Raw genomic sequence first — 16,032 nt, forward strand, 5'->3', positions numbered from 1 at the left:
GCGCTGCCGGACACGTGAGTGCGCCCTGCGCGCCGCCCGGCCGAGGTGTGCCGGAGACCCCGGCTGCGTGCGCAGAGCGAGAGCGGTAGCGACTTTGAAGTGCGGAGGGGTAAGTGTCGGGAGGCTCCTGGGGCTGCCGGAGGTGGCACAGACCCCGAGCTGGGGGACAGGGGGCAGCCAACGGCACGGGCAGGGTCACCGCCCTGGGAAACCTCCGCCTCCGCGTGTCCCAACCCAGCCATTTGGGGGCGAGAGGGAGCGGGCGAATGAGGGAAGCGCTGTGGGGTCCGGGACCAGACCCACAGGGCCGGCAGGGTTGGTCTCCAACTCTAAGTTCCGTCTCAGTTCCGCGCCACTACCGCTGTTTCCAAATTTTACCAACAGACGCGCGCGGGTCTGGGGGAACCCTGCGTCCGCTCGGTGCGCGCGCTGGCCGCTCTATCCCCGCGCTCCCGGGAGGTCTCGGGAGGCGCATGGAGGGCTGGATGGCCTAGTGACCACATCTTTTCCTTTTATCCAAGCAGAGCCTCGGCGCGCTCCCAGTACGGCTGACGTTCCCCTCGCCAACCGCACCCATGCTTCTGGCGCGGATGAAGCCGCAGGTGCAGCCGGAGAACGGCGGGGCGGACCCGGGGCCGGAGCAGCCGGTGCAAGGGCGCAAAGCCGCGGAGCTGTTGGTGGTGAAAGAGCGCAACGGCGTCCAGTGTCTCCTGGCGTCCCGCGATGGCGACGAGCAGCCCCGGGAGACCTGGGGCAAGAAGATCGACTTCCTGCTGTCAGTGATCGGCTTCGCGGTGGACCTGGCCAACGTGTGGCGCTTCCCCTACCTCTGCTACAAGAATGGTGGCGGTGAGCCCCCTGATGGGCTGGGGTTTGGACTTGGGAGGCTACCTGACCGCAGCAGTGGCCAGGACCGGGGCCGGGATGGAGGAGCTGGGATGCGCGGGAGAAGAGGAAGCACGCGAGCGAGTCTGGAGCGCAGAAGGGTCTGGACGGGGCTCACGGAAACAGAATTGGAGTCCTCAGTGGAAAAGGGAAGTGGAGGCTTGCCCCTGGACAGTGATAGGTGCATGAGGAATGTAGGTGATCTTTTGATGGTTCGCAAGAAGATTTGGAGTGCACAGGATGTGACAGCCAGGCACACAGTGATCCTAACTCCAGCACTTTGAGTCTTGGGGCAGGGACCTCTGGGCCAGAAGGGGAGAGAGGATGTGGGTTCCCTGAAGGCACTTGGGAGGCCTTGCTCTCTTGGGGACAGAGACTCTGGAACTGAGACCCACAAAGAGAAGCTAATGTCAGAGAGCTCCACTGTCATGTTGGTGCTTGTTTTGATGGAGGGGCCGGAGTGCACAGTCTAGGTAGGAATGGGTCATTAGGGACCAAGAACTGGCCCGATGCTTGAGGCAGGTGAAGCCTTTGCCCCCTGCCGCCGCCTGGGGTCCTTGGCTCCGATGCAGGGTGGAGTAGGAGAGGGGCCTGGAGAAAACTCCAGTGGAAGTGGCGAGGCTCTCTCCCCTTTCCCGTGCAGGGTGACATGACACCCACTTGCCTGGGATGCAAGTCTAGAGACCAACTATAGCCCAACCAAATGGCAGAGCCCTGGAAGAAGCAGCCTGGGGGGACAGGACACAAGGTCCTAAGACCCTAGCTCCTTCTCGAGGGCCTTTGCTCCTGGGTGCCTAAACCACACCAGTCCTGCGCTCATTTGCTAGAGTTCAGGTGTGCCCTGCAGAGAGCCTGGAAAAATGACGGGAAGGAAGAAGTTGGCACACGGGGGCTCAGCTCTGGAAACTTCTCTCTATTCCCTGGGCCAGCCCGCCTGGCAGTAACTGTAGCTCAGGACTCCAGGGGCTCAGAGGGAGGCAGGGCAGATGTTTCCTTACCTGGAACCAGGGAAAGGGAAAGCTTGTGATCTGCCCCATAGGGTCTGGGACCCAGCTGTTTGCTTCAGTGTTTGCTCTGGACACTTGCTTTGGTGGAGAAATGGGAAACATGACCCAGAGGTGACACTCTTCCGTGTTCGGCTGCTGTGGCCTCTCAAGAGTCTCTGGTCAGGTTTAAGAATTCTGGCCCTTTGGACCCAGGAAGGGAGGAAATGCAGATTGCATATATTTTTAGCAGGTGGGGAGGTGATGAATGGAAGACAGACTGAGAGACCCTGAGATGTGCCATCCAGCATGACCTCAGTGACCATCTGAGACCGTGTGTCCCCAGACAGCAGGAGCCTCTATCAATAATCAGCAATATTTACAAGTTCCTCCCTGGTGTGAGGCACAGTGCTGGGCTCTGCAGGGGTCACCTAGATAGATTCATCACCACACCTGCCTGCCAGGAACTTCAGTCACCTGAAGTGTCATATGCCATCCCCACGCCACTGCCACTGTTATAAGCGTTGGGTGAAACTCCAAGGATCCCGGATGGCCAGCCGCACACATCAGCTAGATGGATATTCTGGGGCCCCACTGACACTGTGTGCTCACTTGGTCATTGCCACCAATTGTGACCACCTGCTGCCTGCAAGGTGACATACCAGGGGCTCAGGGCACAAACATAGCCGATTTGTCACAGGTTCCAATTTGTAGGTAAATTTGTCCAGAAGCTCCCTCTCTTGGGTCTGCTAGCCCTGTATATCACCCACCTGCGTTGTTCGGTCATTTATTGCTTTGTGTATCTGTCACCCACACAGACTGGGGCACATTGAGGGCACAGACTGTCACTTCTTCCTCCATTTCTAATGCCCAAAGTAAAGACTAGATCCTAGGAATGCGATAGTAGGTCCCCAACAAACTTCTGTTGAGTGAATAAATGAATGAAAATGGTCCAAGTCCTCAGAGACCTAATGCCTATCCAGAAACACTAACTAACCCAGAGAGGCAGCATGCGCTGGGAGGGGTGGGGCCAGCAATCTAGAAGTTAGGGGCCTTGGCCGTGGAGTCCCGGGTTCCAACTTCTGGCAAAGTGATTTGGGGCAGCCTCTGAAGCCTCAGTGTCCTCATCTGTCAAATGGAAAGAATGGCTTTCAGCTCAGAAGGTAAGGACGTGATGATGTGATAATGCCGGTGGAGAGCCAGGCAGAGAGCATGGCCTTAGGAAAGGTAGCTGCTGCTTTTCCTTAACAACATTTTGATGACGTGTGACATGGGTGGGAGAGGTGACAGGCGCTCTAAAGGCCCGAAGAGGGGCTGCTTGGGAAAGATTCGGAGGTGGACTGTGCTTGGAGCACCGCCCCAAGGAAGGGAAGGGAGGTGCATGGACAAGCCTTGAGAAGAAGATAGGAGGCATTTTATTCGAGAATGCACGTGCGATCATCGCAGAGACTAGGAGTGCGGGCTGGCGGGAGGGCAAGCCATCAGCGATAAGGGCGGAGAGACAAGTTGGGGCCCGGCCCCGGAGACCTTGAATGCCAGGCTAAGGGGTGGAGAAGTTGTCCCAGTGAATTTCCATTTCTGGCTGGGGTGGCCATGGATGACACAGGGGAGCGAGGCAGCCTCCCATTTCCTTCGCAGACTCGAAGGCAGATCCTTTTCTCCTCACCCCTCTGGGGGAGCTCAGCTGGCCCCTTCTGAGCTTGATCTCTGCGGAGACCCCCTGGCTGCTTCTTGGGGATCAATTCTTAAATGTAATTCTAACGTCAGCCCCTGAGACGGGCAAGCAGGTTGGCAAGCAGCCAAAAGACCCAAGTTTGAATCCCAGCTCCGTTTCTGTGGGCACAGCCCAGCCCGTCTCTATGCCCGAGTTCCCCACTACAGCTGGAGGTGAGCGTAGGTGACCCCCAAGATCTGTCCCTCTCCAATGACCTGGCTCGGCTCTGCACTTAAGCCCGGACTCACCCGCCCTGTTTATTTCATGGCCTGTGTGCTCCTCTGGTGCCAGTTTGACCAAAGTAACCTCCGCGCCTGGCTGCTCGCGCTGGCCCATACTGGAGGGTGTTTTGAAATAGTAAAGGTGCCAGGAGTTTAGGCCCCCGGCTAATACTTTCTGAGTTAATTCCTGGGAAAGATGAGCCTGCCTGAACATCTTCCCATAGGCCAGCTGCTGGGACGCACAAATACGGGAAGCTGCCGATGGGGAGTGCCTTGAAATTTCCAGGGTTCGGAACCTTCTCAAACGGAGCGCCGGGCCGTGGGGCTATTTTCAGGGTGCTAGATACTCCCCCTGCACCGGTGGTGGTCTTGGGCCTGGCCGCGCTGACGTCCGGGGAGGCGTAGGCAGATCGACCGGGTCCCCGTGTCTGCCTCCCTGCGAGGGAAGGGGTCTCGGCAACGGCCGCTTCAGTTTGAGACAAGTCCTGTGCCGTCAGGCACGTGGTCTCTAGGTTCAGACAGACCCACGTTTGCATCTGAGCCTGACACTTCCTGGAAATGTAGTCTTGGACTCCTCCTCTCTGGGCCTCAGTTTTCTTGTGCAGAGAAGGGGAAAGAGTATACTTTCTCATCAGCAGGGTGATGACGTGTGCAACATAGTGGGGGTTCAAAAAATGGACCCGCGCCTATTATTGTTATCATTGGGTGATTTTTAACTGCAGGCTAGACCCAGTGGCGTCCTGGTTTCGGAGGGAGCAGAACTAATTCTAAGGAAGAACTGAGGAAGGGGAATAAGGCTGGAAATTAGGCACATCTGGGTCACGGGAAAGCAAGAGGCAAGACCTAGGCTTTGTTCCAGGTCCTGGCAGCCCAGCCTCGCCCCACTGCACTTTCCTCACCTGGAAAAGCGGGATTAACAGTCCCGCACCAGGTCCCGTGAGACGTGGTTCTGGTCCCGGATAGGGTTCTCCTCCTTTCCCGAGTAAGCTGAGCATCTCGGGTATGCACAGCCCGTGGGGGGCAACCCTCTCGGCCAAAATATCTGGGCTTCTGGAGGCTGGGTGTGAAGCGTGGCTGGTACAGAGGTCAGAGGTTTGCAGACTCAATGCCCTCACCTCCGGCCTGGCTGTAGAAGGCCGTCTACACCCTGAGCTTGCCAAGCCTGACCCTGACACTGACGGTTCGGCTCAGGTACACATGAGCCGGCCAGCTGGCGTGGCCCTCCGCTGACGAGTTTGCAGGAATGAGGTGCTCATCGGGGGCTAGAGCTGAGACTTTAATCCGGGGTCATCAGCAGGAGGGGGCTCACTGCTCTGAGCTGGCCATAAAAGATCTAGAGAAGCTGTTTCCAACAAGATGGGATTTCGTGGGGATAAATGCTGCACCCTGTCCTGTGGTCCCAGACCCAGCTGCCTAACTAAGGATTAGGTCACCATGCAAGTAGAGGAAGGCCCTGGGGATTTCATTAGCTGCATCCTCCCTGTGACTCCCTTCTGGGAACCATTTATTTAACCAGAAAACATTTCCGATGTGCTCATCATATGCCAGGAACGTGGAGATGAGCAAAAGGCAATCCCCATCTTGAGAGAGCTCTTAGTCTATTGTAAACATCCTAAAAGCTAACGTCATTTGGGGTTCTGTGATTGGAAGTATTATATCCCAGATGAGGGGGATGAGGTTCTACTGATCTCTGTGAGTTGTGTTGCCTTCCAAAATACAGTTCTGAGCATCCCAAACGCCCTCTTATTTGTTCATTTTAAAGAGACCAGAATGGAGATAGGAAACCAGAACCTTCAAGGAGCTATATGGAAAGCCCCAGAATTCTTAATAAATATCAGGTCAGACCCTGCAAAGTTGACAGCAGAGAGAGAATCGCCCCATGCGGAGGGGAGCCCCAATGCTAGTCTCCCTGCTTTTAACCCCCTTTGCCCTCCTTAAGGGAGCAGGGGTGTTAATCCGTCAGGAAGTGGGCGTTTCTCCTTGCTGGGGATGTTCCCCGGTCTCAGATCGAAGGCCCGGAGGTCAGCAGGAAGCCCCTAAAGTGACCGTGCTGCTCGTTTTGTGTGGAACTTCCTCCCGGAGCAGCAGGCATTTCTGCAGAGGGGTGCACCCGTGCTCCTGGCCAATCTCAGTAAAAGTCAGGAGGACTCAAGAGCTGCGAGGCTCCACTTGGGCTGAGGTTAAAGGGATCCTGGGGCCAGTGGGCAGGGGCAGATGAGTCTCGGGGAGGAGGAAACATGAGTGGTCACTGCATGGTTCCAATATCCTACCCTGGGCAGAGTCTGTGTTGACAAACATGAATGATCTGGGCTTCGTTTATTGTGAGAAGCGGAGTGTTTCTCTAAAGAAATGGCCGTGTGAAGCCAGCTGTTTAACTGGCAGAGACTTGGGGGTGGGGGTGGCGGGTGGCCCTATGCCCGACACCCAGCGTGCACAGCATTGCTTTGGACAAGACTGATCTGTTCCGTTCTCCATGGTGCGAAGGACAAAAAGAAGGTGGAAAGTGAAGGCTGCGGGGGAGGGATTTGGGGAAGGCGAAAAAGCAGTGCCGGCCAGAGGGAGAGGTCGGCTGCCAGGTTCAGCAGAGCCTCAGCTGGCCGTGGGCACCTCTGAAAGGGGGACGGCCACAGGGGGAGTAACCGGCCTCACTCGGGATAGGGACGTGAAGGGTCCGGGGGACCGCCTCCAAGTCCTCCTGTGCTGGTGAGCCTCCAGCAGGCATTCGGCGCTGTGCTCCGTGCAGGACACGGCCACCGTCCCCTGCACGGGCACTTGTCAACTTGGCGATTTCCAGTTTACAAAGTTGCACTGTGCGCGCTCTGCGGTGTGACGGTGGGATGTGATTCCCGTTTACAGAGCGCCCGCTAAGCGCCAGGTACTTACTTCTCCATCGTCTCCAATTATCACAGCAAACCAGAGATGCAATGGCCAATTCTCCGGCTCTCCAGACCCCAGCGGGGTGTCCTACAATTCAGTCCTGACACTGGCGACCGGGAGTTGGCAGACCCCTCAGGTTAAGGACTCAGGCCCGCAAGACTGCCCCCACTTCAGAGGCCACCCACGGGTCTCAAGCTGTCACCTGTGCTTCTGACCACCTGGCTATAACTCAGGGGTTTCCATGATCCTCTCTTCAGGTCAGTAATGTGCCACAGCAGCTCAAAGAACTCAGGGAAGCGTTCACTTACATTTTCCAGTTTGTTATAAAGGGTATGGTAAAGGATACCAATGAGGAGGTGTATGGGGCAAGTCCTGGACGAGTCTTGAGTGCGGGAGCTTCTGTCCTCATGGAGTTGGGCTGCACCAGCCTGGAGGTTTTCCAGGTTCCGTAGTTCAGAGGTTTTTATGGAAGCTTCATCACGCGGGCGTAATCGATATTAGCTTTATTTATCTCCAGCCCTTCTTTCTTTCCTGGAGGTTGGAACCTGGGGCTGAAAGTTCCAAGCTTCTAATCAGGGCTTGGCTCTTCTGGTGACCAGCCCCCGTCCAGGAGCTCACCGGGAATTGTCTCATTAGAATGAAAGATACTCGTATCACCCAGAAAATTCCAAGGGACTTAGGAGCCCTATGTAAGACATTCCTATCACCCCCACTCAGAAAATTACAAGGGTTTGGGGCACCTGGGTTGCTCGGTTGGGCATCTGACTCGTGATTTGGGCTCAGGTCATGGTCTCTCACTTGGTGAGATGGAGCCCAGTGTGGGGCTGTGCGCTGACAGAGGCGTGGAGCCTGCGTGGGATTTTCTCTTCTGCTCCTCCCCTGCTCGTGTGTTCGTGTTCTCTCTCCCTCTCTGTCTCTCTCTCTCTCTCTCTCAGAATAAATGAATACACGTTAAAAGAGAAGAAGAAGACAATTACAAGGGGTTTTTAAGAGCTCTGTCTCAGAAACCCAGAGCAGAGACCAAATATAGTAAAACCTCGGATGGCGAGTTAACTTGTTTTTCGAGTGTTTCCGCAAGACGAGGCACACATTTCTAAAAAATTTTAACTTGATAAAGGAATGATGTCTTGCAATACGAGTAGTACGTGATGTTGAATGTCACATGATCACAACGGAGCCAATGATTCGGAGCCAATGGTTCTTCTCTCTCTCTCTCTCTCTCTCTCTCTCTCACTGCGGGATTATAGGTAATCGTCTCCTAGGCTCAGGTGCTCCGTCTCAGGCCGCGGTGTTTGGCAGAAATCAGCGATTTTTCAGAACGTTGGAAGGTGCCCATGACTGGCAGTAGTGTATTTTTGTCCCTTCAAAGCACCGATGGACAGTCCTTTGCTTTTCTATACAAGAGTAAGCTTAGGAATGCTTGGCTTCCTTCTAGGTCATTGGATAAGCTCCTTGTTAAAGTTGTGCTAAAAGAAAAAGATTCCATTGAGCCGATAGATAGCAGTGATTCTGTTAGGGATAGTGAAAGTCGTCCCACACAGTAACTCTCCTCTCTCTCGTCTCCCTTACACCAGCCACGAAGGTTTTCCAAGGTAAGCGCAGGTTAATTTGTTTATTTTTCTTTATGTTTTGAATTTTCTTTCTTATTTTGCGTCCTATTACCATATTGTAATCATTTTTATATGAATATTTTGGGGCTGTGGAATGAATCATCTGAGTTTCCCTTATTTCTTATGGGGAAATTCGCGTTGATATACAAGTGCTTTGGATTTGGACACATGTTTCTGGAATGAATTATGCTTGCAAACCAAGGTTTTACTGTATCCGTATTCCATACTGTGTCACAGGGGGTCTTCCCTGGGGCCCTGTGCTTTAGACAGCCCTGCTCCGCCCTCTTTCCCTTCTCACCGAGGCCTGCCCACCGAGAACACTGCCCCCCCTCCCCCCACCCCCGCCACCACTCCAGATACCGGTTCCCAGTCATTCCCTGTGCAAACGTCCCAACCTCCTTCTGGGTCTGAACGGGCCTCTCGCTTCATTCCTTCTGTAATGTGCACAGGCCGCAGGCCCCAGGGCAGGCCAGAGGCCTGTGGTCTGCAGGGGTGTGGACAGAGCTTAGACATGTATATGCAAGAGTCCATACATACGTGCAAAAGGCCTTGCGTGTCTCTGGACAGAGCTGAGGTGGGCCCCCCCCCTTCGCCGCCCCATTGTGGCACAGGGCTCTCAGAGGCGAGGGCTCCAAAACGGAACCTTATGATAGAACCGTTATGAACGTGCCCTTGTCGAGGCACGAAGATAGAGCATGTTTGATTTAAAAGGTGCAGCCTGATTGGTCATGTGGAAAACCGTGGCCATGTGCGGTGTCCAATGCCAGGGCCACCCTTGCCCCCCGGCCCCACCCGCGTGCCTGCCACGAGCAGCACCGGCTCTCATGCAGATGTCACCCTCTCTTGCGCCCTTATGTCTCCTATGCCTTCAGGGTGTTCAGGGCGAGGGCACAAATCTGGCTACTCTCGGCATTGACCGAGGTTTTCTTGGAACTCTGGCGAAAGCCGCAGCCGCTGCCCATCCACAGCTGGGCCACGGGCGCCGAGGGAACAGTCCCACGAGTCTTCACTTCTTGATATATCAGGCCGTGGCCAGAAGGCACAGTTGGAGGAATCTGGCCCTCAGCGGACTGGGAAGTGGGTTCCCTGAGGGACCCAGCTCTCCTTCCTGCAGCCCCTCCCTGGTCACACTCTCTCCAGCTCACCCCGGATTCCCAGTGGGCCTCCTCCCTTCTGCCTCCTGCTGAGGGCCCTGCAGACATTCCCTCCCCTTTCCTGAGCTCCTCTCATTTGCCCTCCTCATCTGCCCCAGCGCATCCCACTCGGAACTTGGTGCCCCTGGGCTTCACTTCCTGAGGGCTTGGCATTTGTACAGAAGATTCCAGAACCCCTCTCTGACCAGTGCGGTGCCTCTTTAATGGTGAGGTGGCAGGCAGTGTGCCCTGGGCTAGCGGTGATGGGACGGACGCTTTCCTTACTGAATTCATCCGAAGGCCATTTGTCAGAGTCTCTTTTACGGCCCACAGGTCTTTCCTCGGGTGTTCGTGTGTGTCACTGTGCAGAAGGGTCACGAGTGTGCACGGGTGTGCATCTGTGTGCATGCATTTGTGCGAAGACTGCCAGGAGCTGAGAGCCTCAGGAGATATGCCCTGTGGGTGCTTCTCCGGGTCTGTACACCAGGACCTGCGTAACCAGGGCATTCCAGAATCAAGACAGGATTGTGGGCTGTGGCGTCTGAGGTTCCCAGCTCTCAGACCCTGTGCAAGGCCGGTGGCAGCTGGTACTGTCACGCGTGAAGATGTAGCAGGGCCTTGGGGATGTGGTGGTTATGGGCCTTGCAGGGCAGTAGCTTCTGGAAAGTTTGCAGTCCAGCCTCAGTTTCCCAGGAGCTGCTGCAGGGCTGTTTCTAAGCGACCTTAGGGCTAAGGGCTCCTCGGCTGACCTCAGGCATCCCTGAAACCCCTTTCTGGTTCTCCAGCCCTGCCCCAGCTTCCTCCAGATCTTTCTGCAAGGGGGCTTGGACCAGCCAGCTGGTCAGTGTCTTCTTTCGGAATAAGGCACTGGCCCCTGGGCAGCTTTCTGGTTTTTATTCACACTCAGCTGCTCCATCATTCTGGAGTGTTCTTGGGCTGTTTCCTCCTGAAGCAGTGGCTGGGCTCACATCACAGGCGCTCACAGAGAAGAGCCTCGGGCTTGTGCAGACCTGTCATCCTCCCTCCTAATCTCCTCTGCTGGTACTCCCAGCCGAGCACAAGAGGAGACGAATGTCCAACTGGGCAATTTACCTACCTGTTGTAAACCTGTTGTAAACCTCCGGCCACCCGGAGGTTTGGAGTGGGGGACATTGGCCCGAGTGAGACACCTGGTTAGTTGGCTGACGCTGCTCTTTCCCTTCGCTGTGGAAAAGAACGCCAGTGCCAACATCTGAGCCGTGAGCCCCGCTCTTTCCTTCCCTGCCGTCCCCCGGGCCACCGACCTCAGTCTTCAGACCTATTCAACAGTCAGATGCGTCTGTTTCCCCTACTCTCTGGCTCCCGTCTCCCGAGGGCAGTAGCAAGGCGGTGGGAGACAGAGTGGGGCTCAAAGGGAAGTCCAGATTATTCTAGTCTGGACAAGCAACTTAACCTTTCTTAGCCTCAGTTTCCTCATCTGTTGAGTGGAAATAGCCGTAATTATGTCTCAGGGATGATTTCAAATGAAGAATTACATAAAAGCTCAGTGTGTGGCTCGTCATATAACAGATGTTCACCAATGTCACCGTCACCACCACCAACTACCTCTGTCACATTACCAGCGTCAGTTCCATCACCACCACCATTACTGCCAGCACCGTGGACAGACGAGAGCTCAGGTACCAGGTCAGCCCTCTCTGCGTGTGGGAGACGGAGAAGGACAAGGTGGAATCTGAAAGCAAGAAATGAGGAAGGGACAAGAGAGGGTCCCACGTGGGCATTCAAAGAAGTCCAGCAGGGAGCAGGGGATGGGGTATTGGACCAGTATATATGACCAACTGACGAGATGGCTAAGCTGGCCCCAGATCCCCAGTTCCAGGACAACCTCCCCTCTGAGACCCTGTTCAGCCTCATGTCCCTCACTGAAGCTGGAATATTCTGGCATCTACAAATTATGTTGGGAATGGCTCTGGAGCTCTGGAGGCAGGCAGACCTAGGGCCAAACCCCAGATCCATCACTTACTGGCTGGGTGACCTTGGTCAAGTCACTGGATTTCTCCAAGCCTCAGTTTCCCCCTCCGAGAAATGGGCATAGCAGTTGCTACCTCAGACTTAGGGTCGATGGGATCACGGATGTCCAGGGCCCAGTGCCTACATGATACGTAGGAGGGACTCACTTCCTGCTAGTGTCTTTCCTGTGCCCACAGTGCTGGTCCTTCTCTTGCTTCGGAAGGGACTGGATCCCAGAGCACTGGGGCCGACACTTCACGCTTTGTCCTTAAGATCCCTGGGCTTCCCGAGGAGCAGCCCTGGGAAGAAAGTGGGGGCTCAGTCTGAGTAAGTGAGACTGGGTGAGTTTGAACCTGGGGTGCCGCGTGACTTTGGCATAAGTCTCCGCTAGCTTGGAGCCTCAGTTTCCACGTCTGGAAAATGGAGATAGCAATCATCGCTGCATCTTAGGGTCACTGTGAAGGTCGAATGAGACCTTGCATGGAAAGCACCTGGAACACAGCACAGGATGTTATATTCCTCCTGCTACTGTCATTAAATATTTCCCGGCTTCTGCACTTTCCTGGTGTGGGCGGGCCAGAGAGTGTTTGGTTTCCAAGGTTACTGCATCTCCGCCAAAGGCCAGAGGCGGGGACGAGTGTGGATCTGGCCTGGCCACCTCCAGCTGCGTCAGGAAAAGGAGCTGGCATTTTGCTTCGGTCACGCTGGCAGCCTGGGCTGACATGGCACGTATCCCAGTGAGTCACCTAACGGCGTCAGAGCCCGGTAAGCTCGCCCCAGGCTGCCGGACACGCTGAGCATCATCTCTGAGACTCACACACGTCTCATCCCAGCAGGAATTCTCTTGGGGATGAGTTGCTGCCCATGGCCAGGGGCTCTCACTGGTTTCTGTGATGCTCTGGGTGGGTTTCTTCCCTGGTCAGACGCTCGCTCTAGGGATTATTTGCCTTCAGTCGCCTGTAGCAGGGGGAGCCTGATGCGTTCGAAGACCTGAATGTGAATCCTGCTTCTGTCCCTTACCAGTAGCAAGAACAGGCCTGATTCAACTCCCTTCTCTGCCCTCAGTTTCCCCTGGAGGTGGGGGACATAATGACCCTGTCTGATCATGTCTCTGAGCAGCTGTGAAACTAATAATCCAGTGAGATTGTGTTTGGGAAAGCCCCATGTGACCTGAAAATGAGGCAGATATAAGCAAAGTTAGAAACTCAGTCGTGTGCGGCTTTGGGCACTGTCTCTCCCTCACTGATGTCAATTTTCTGACCTTTAAAAGGAGGGTTTGGGGCAACTGGCATTCCCCAGAGTGGTGATCCATGAAAGAAAAGGTTCTGCATTTAAATGAATTTGGTAAAGACTGTACCTCTAAGCGTCTTCATGGTGCTTCATAGTGTGTGCCTATGTGTATCCAAGGCCAGAAGAATCCTGCCAGGAACAAGCTCGTTCAGCTTTGATTAACCCAGATTTTACTGATTTGACCACACAACCTCATTATCCTAGTGATGGTTTTTCCTGGTCCCACAACAATTACTGTTACTGTTACTGTTACGATTATTTGTCTTGAGTGCTCTGTGTTAAATCTATTTCCCTACCACAAAACACCCCTTGGGAAGTGGCCGGGGAGCAGATAAATGAGGACACTTAGGCTCTGGTAGACTTTGATCCAAGCAGGTGCAGGGGGCAGACGCAAGGCTGGCCAGGGGTCCAGGGAGTCACGCTCTGCCTCTATGTCCTCCAGGTGCCTTTCTGATCCCGTACACCCTGTTCCTTATCATTGCTGGGATGCCCCTGTTCTACATGGAGTTGGCTCTGGGCCAGTACAACCGAGAAGGGGCAGCCACAGTGTGGAAGATCTGCCCAATTTTCAAAGGTAAAGGATGGGTGCAGGGGAGTCAAGCAGTGTCCAAAAGATTTCCTTGGTGCCCCTGGAGAAACTGCTCCAAAGGTGGGATCCGAGGGGTAGACCAGCTCTCTTGTGGGATTCGTAGATATTGGCAAGGTCAAAAGCATCCACCATTGCAGGCTACACGGAGAGCCCTTGGTGTGTCAAGGCCAGCTTAGCCTGGAAAGTCTGGGAGCCTGGGTACCAGTCGAGCCTCCGCTGCTGACTGACCAGAGGGTGTCTGTTTCCTGTATGGGAAATATTTACAGAAGTGCTAGAAGTACTCAACACATATGCCTCTACTCTCCCCTCTTGCTCCCATGGCAGACATGATAAATAGATCGTAGACCTTTCTGGGCTCAGCTAGGAAATTGTGTCACAGTCCTGAATACAGCAGCCACGACTAATCGATCACATCTGGGACAGGTGATGAAGCCTGCTTGCATTTGGGACTTGGAGCACGTCTGGGAAAAATAGCCATAGCAGCCGCCATTTCTTGGCCGCCATATGTCTACGAGAAGGGTATGGAATCAGAATTTGTGTCTCCCAAGCACTGCTTAGTGAACTGGGCCCAGGTGGCACTGAGGGCCCATATGATTCTTATGAGCCTCTTCTCAGCTGGCACCTGTCTCCCGACTGCCTTCTATGTACTCAGTCGTGTAGTAGACACAGGCTGGTAAGAGGCTTATAAGACGTGTGTGTTAGTTAGGATTTTTTAGTTTAACTTCCAGAAATCCCGCGCAGAGTGGCTTTAATGTAAAAAGAATTTTTGGCTTATGATATGGTTCAGTCCAAGAGTTTCTGCTAGCTTCGGGTACAGCTTGATCCAGGTCCTTGAACAGTATTACCTGGAATCTCTCTCCACCTCTCTCCGTCTGAAGTCGGTGTTAGCATCCGTCTCAGGCATGTTCTTCTCAGGTGCTAGCAAAACCGGCCATTAACGGCAAGATTAAATCCTACCAAGTTTACCAGTGACAGAGTAAATCGAAAACACCTTTTTATCATCAGTAAAGATCCCAGAGAAGACTCTCATTGGTTTAACTTGAGTCGTATGTTTACCTAGCAACCAATCCCTCTGGCTGTGGGGAAGCAGAACTCTGGTTGGCCAGGCCTGAGTCGTGTGTCTACAGCCAGATCAAGGAAGTGAGGGATTAGCCTCACTCAAACCTCACATGCTAAGAACACTTAAGGCTACTCCCTGAATCAATATTGCACAGGCCAAAAAAAAAAAATGTCTACTGTAGGCAAAAGCCCCAGAACTGGCTAGCCCAAGAAGAGCTTCCAGCGTATTCAGGAAGATGAGATTGGCCCACGCATGGAGCAGATGGTTGAAAGGAGGGCCCAGAGAACACCCAGGACTGAAGTGCTAATCAGGGACTGCTTGTTTGGGGTTTCCCAGAAGCACGTCCTGAGACAAGGATTTGTGGAGGGAGTTATTTGGGGAGTCGATTCTAGGAAAGACTGTGAGGGACAGAGGGAGGGTGTCAGCCAATCAAAGGTGTGTCAGTCAAGCCTGTTCCACCGTGGAGCAGGGGCCCATCCCACTGGGAGAGACTGTCAGCATGCCTGACGCTTACTCGGCCCAGGGGCTGAGGGGTCTGGGATACTCACACTCTGGCTGCTCCCTGGGGACATTAGGGTCCTGACACTTGTGGCCCGCCTGAGGAGTGGGCAAGAGAGGCAAGAGAGAGCACTCAGGCGAAGGGGTCGTGGGCTCCCAGGGCATGGAGGTGGGGCTCTGACAACCTGCTGCAGAGAAGGAGGGGCATAGGGGTTGGGTGGTGCCATGGTTGGAGCTGGCTCCCCGAGAGAGGTGGCTCTGGGGCTGGGCCCGGGGAAGCCCACGCCTGATCCCTCTCTGCCCCCGCCCAGGAGTTGGCTACGCCGTGATCCTCATCGCCATCTACGTTGGCTTCTACTACAACGTCATCATCGCCTGGTCTCTCTACTACCTCTTCTCCTCCTTCACCCTCAAGCTGCCTTGGACCGACTGCGGCCATGCCTGGAACAGCCCCAACTGCACCGACCCCAAGCTCCTCAACAGCTCTGTGCTGGGCAACCACACCAAGTACTCCAAGTACAAGTTCACGCCGGCAGCAGAGTTTTACGAGTAAGTCATCGACCCCTTGTCCTATTCACTCGAGCGCGCCGAGACCTGTGCGGGGCAGGACCTGGGCCGACCACTAAGGAAAACCACCCCGGTCGGCATTTGTAGGGGGCGCTGAGAAGCCACCACAGGCCTGACCCTGGGCTGGGAGCTGAGGATACAGCCCTGGCCAGGGCAGTGGAGGACCCTGTGTTCCGGCCCGGGAGAGTGGGGGTGCGGGGAAATACCCTAGTAAACATGTAAGGAAGCAAGAACGTTTCTCTAGAGAGTCGATGTGCCCTTCAGGAAATAAAACACATTTTAGGGAGTGTAGGTGCTCTTAAAGAACGAAAACCAGGTATATGGGGGGAAAGGACCATTAGCTCGGGTGGCCAGGGAGGGCTTGTCTGAGGAGGTGACATGAACACTGATGAAGCCAGCCAAGGGAACATCTAGGGGCTCAGCCAGCAGCTGATGGAACTGGAGCTTGAACCCAAACGGAACTGGTCCTGAAGCTGCCACGTGGCCCACCTGCGCTGCTGTCCCTCTGGGGCTTCCAGGTTGAAGGTTGTCGGTGAAATTCAGAAAGCGAGAAGCAGGCCAGCTATGTGTGGCTCGGGGGAAGTATGTGGACCATGTGTGCCTGAGAGGCACTGAC

General features: G+C 54.7%; 1 protein-coding gene across 1 annotated transcript in view; it reads left to right on the top strand.

Moving 5' to 3' along the window:
- The first annotated feature begins 575 nt into the window (after positions 1-575).
- The window catches only part of SLC6A2 (solute carrier family 6 member 2), a 45,180-nt gene continuing 29,723 nt past the window's right edge, over positions 576-16,032 (top strand). Inside the window, exons 1-3 of the mRNA XM_047079211.1 lie at positions 576-849; positions 13,145-13,276; positions 15,161-15,398. Coding sequence (XP_046935167.1) covers positions 576-849; positions 13,145-13,276; positions 15,161-15,398 — 644 coding nt within the window. The remainder of the gene's footprint in view (positions 850-13,144; positions 13,277-15,160; positions 15,399-16,032) is intronic.

Source organism: Lynx rufus, unplaced genomic scaffold, assembly GCF_022079265.1.
Source record: "Lynx rufus isolate CCGP_SWC_20201006 ecotype Redwood Valley unplaced genomic scaffold, mLynRuf1.p SCAF_16, whole genome shotgun sequence".
NCBI lineage: Eukaryota > Metazoa > Chordata > Mammalia > Carnivora > Felidae > Lynx > Lynx rufus.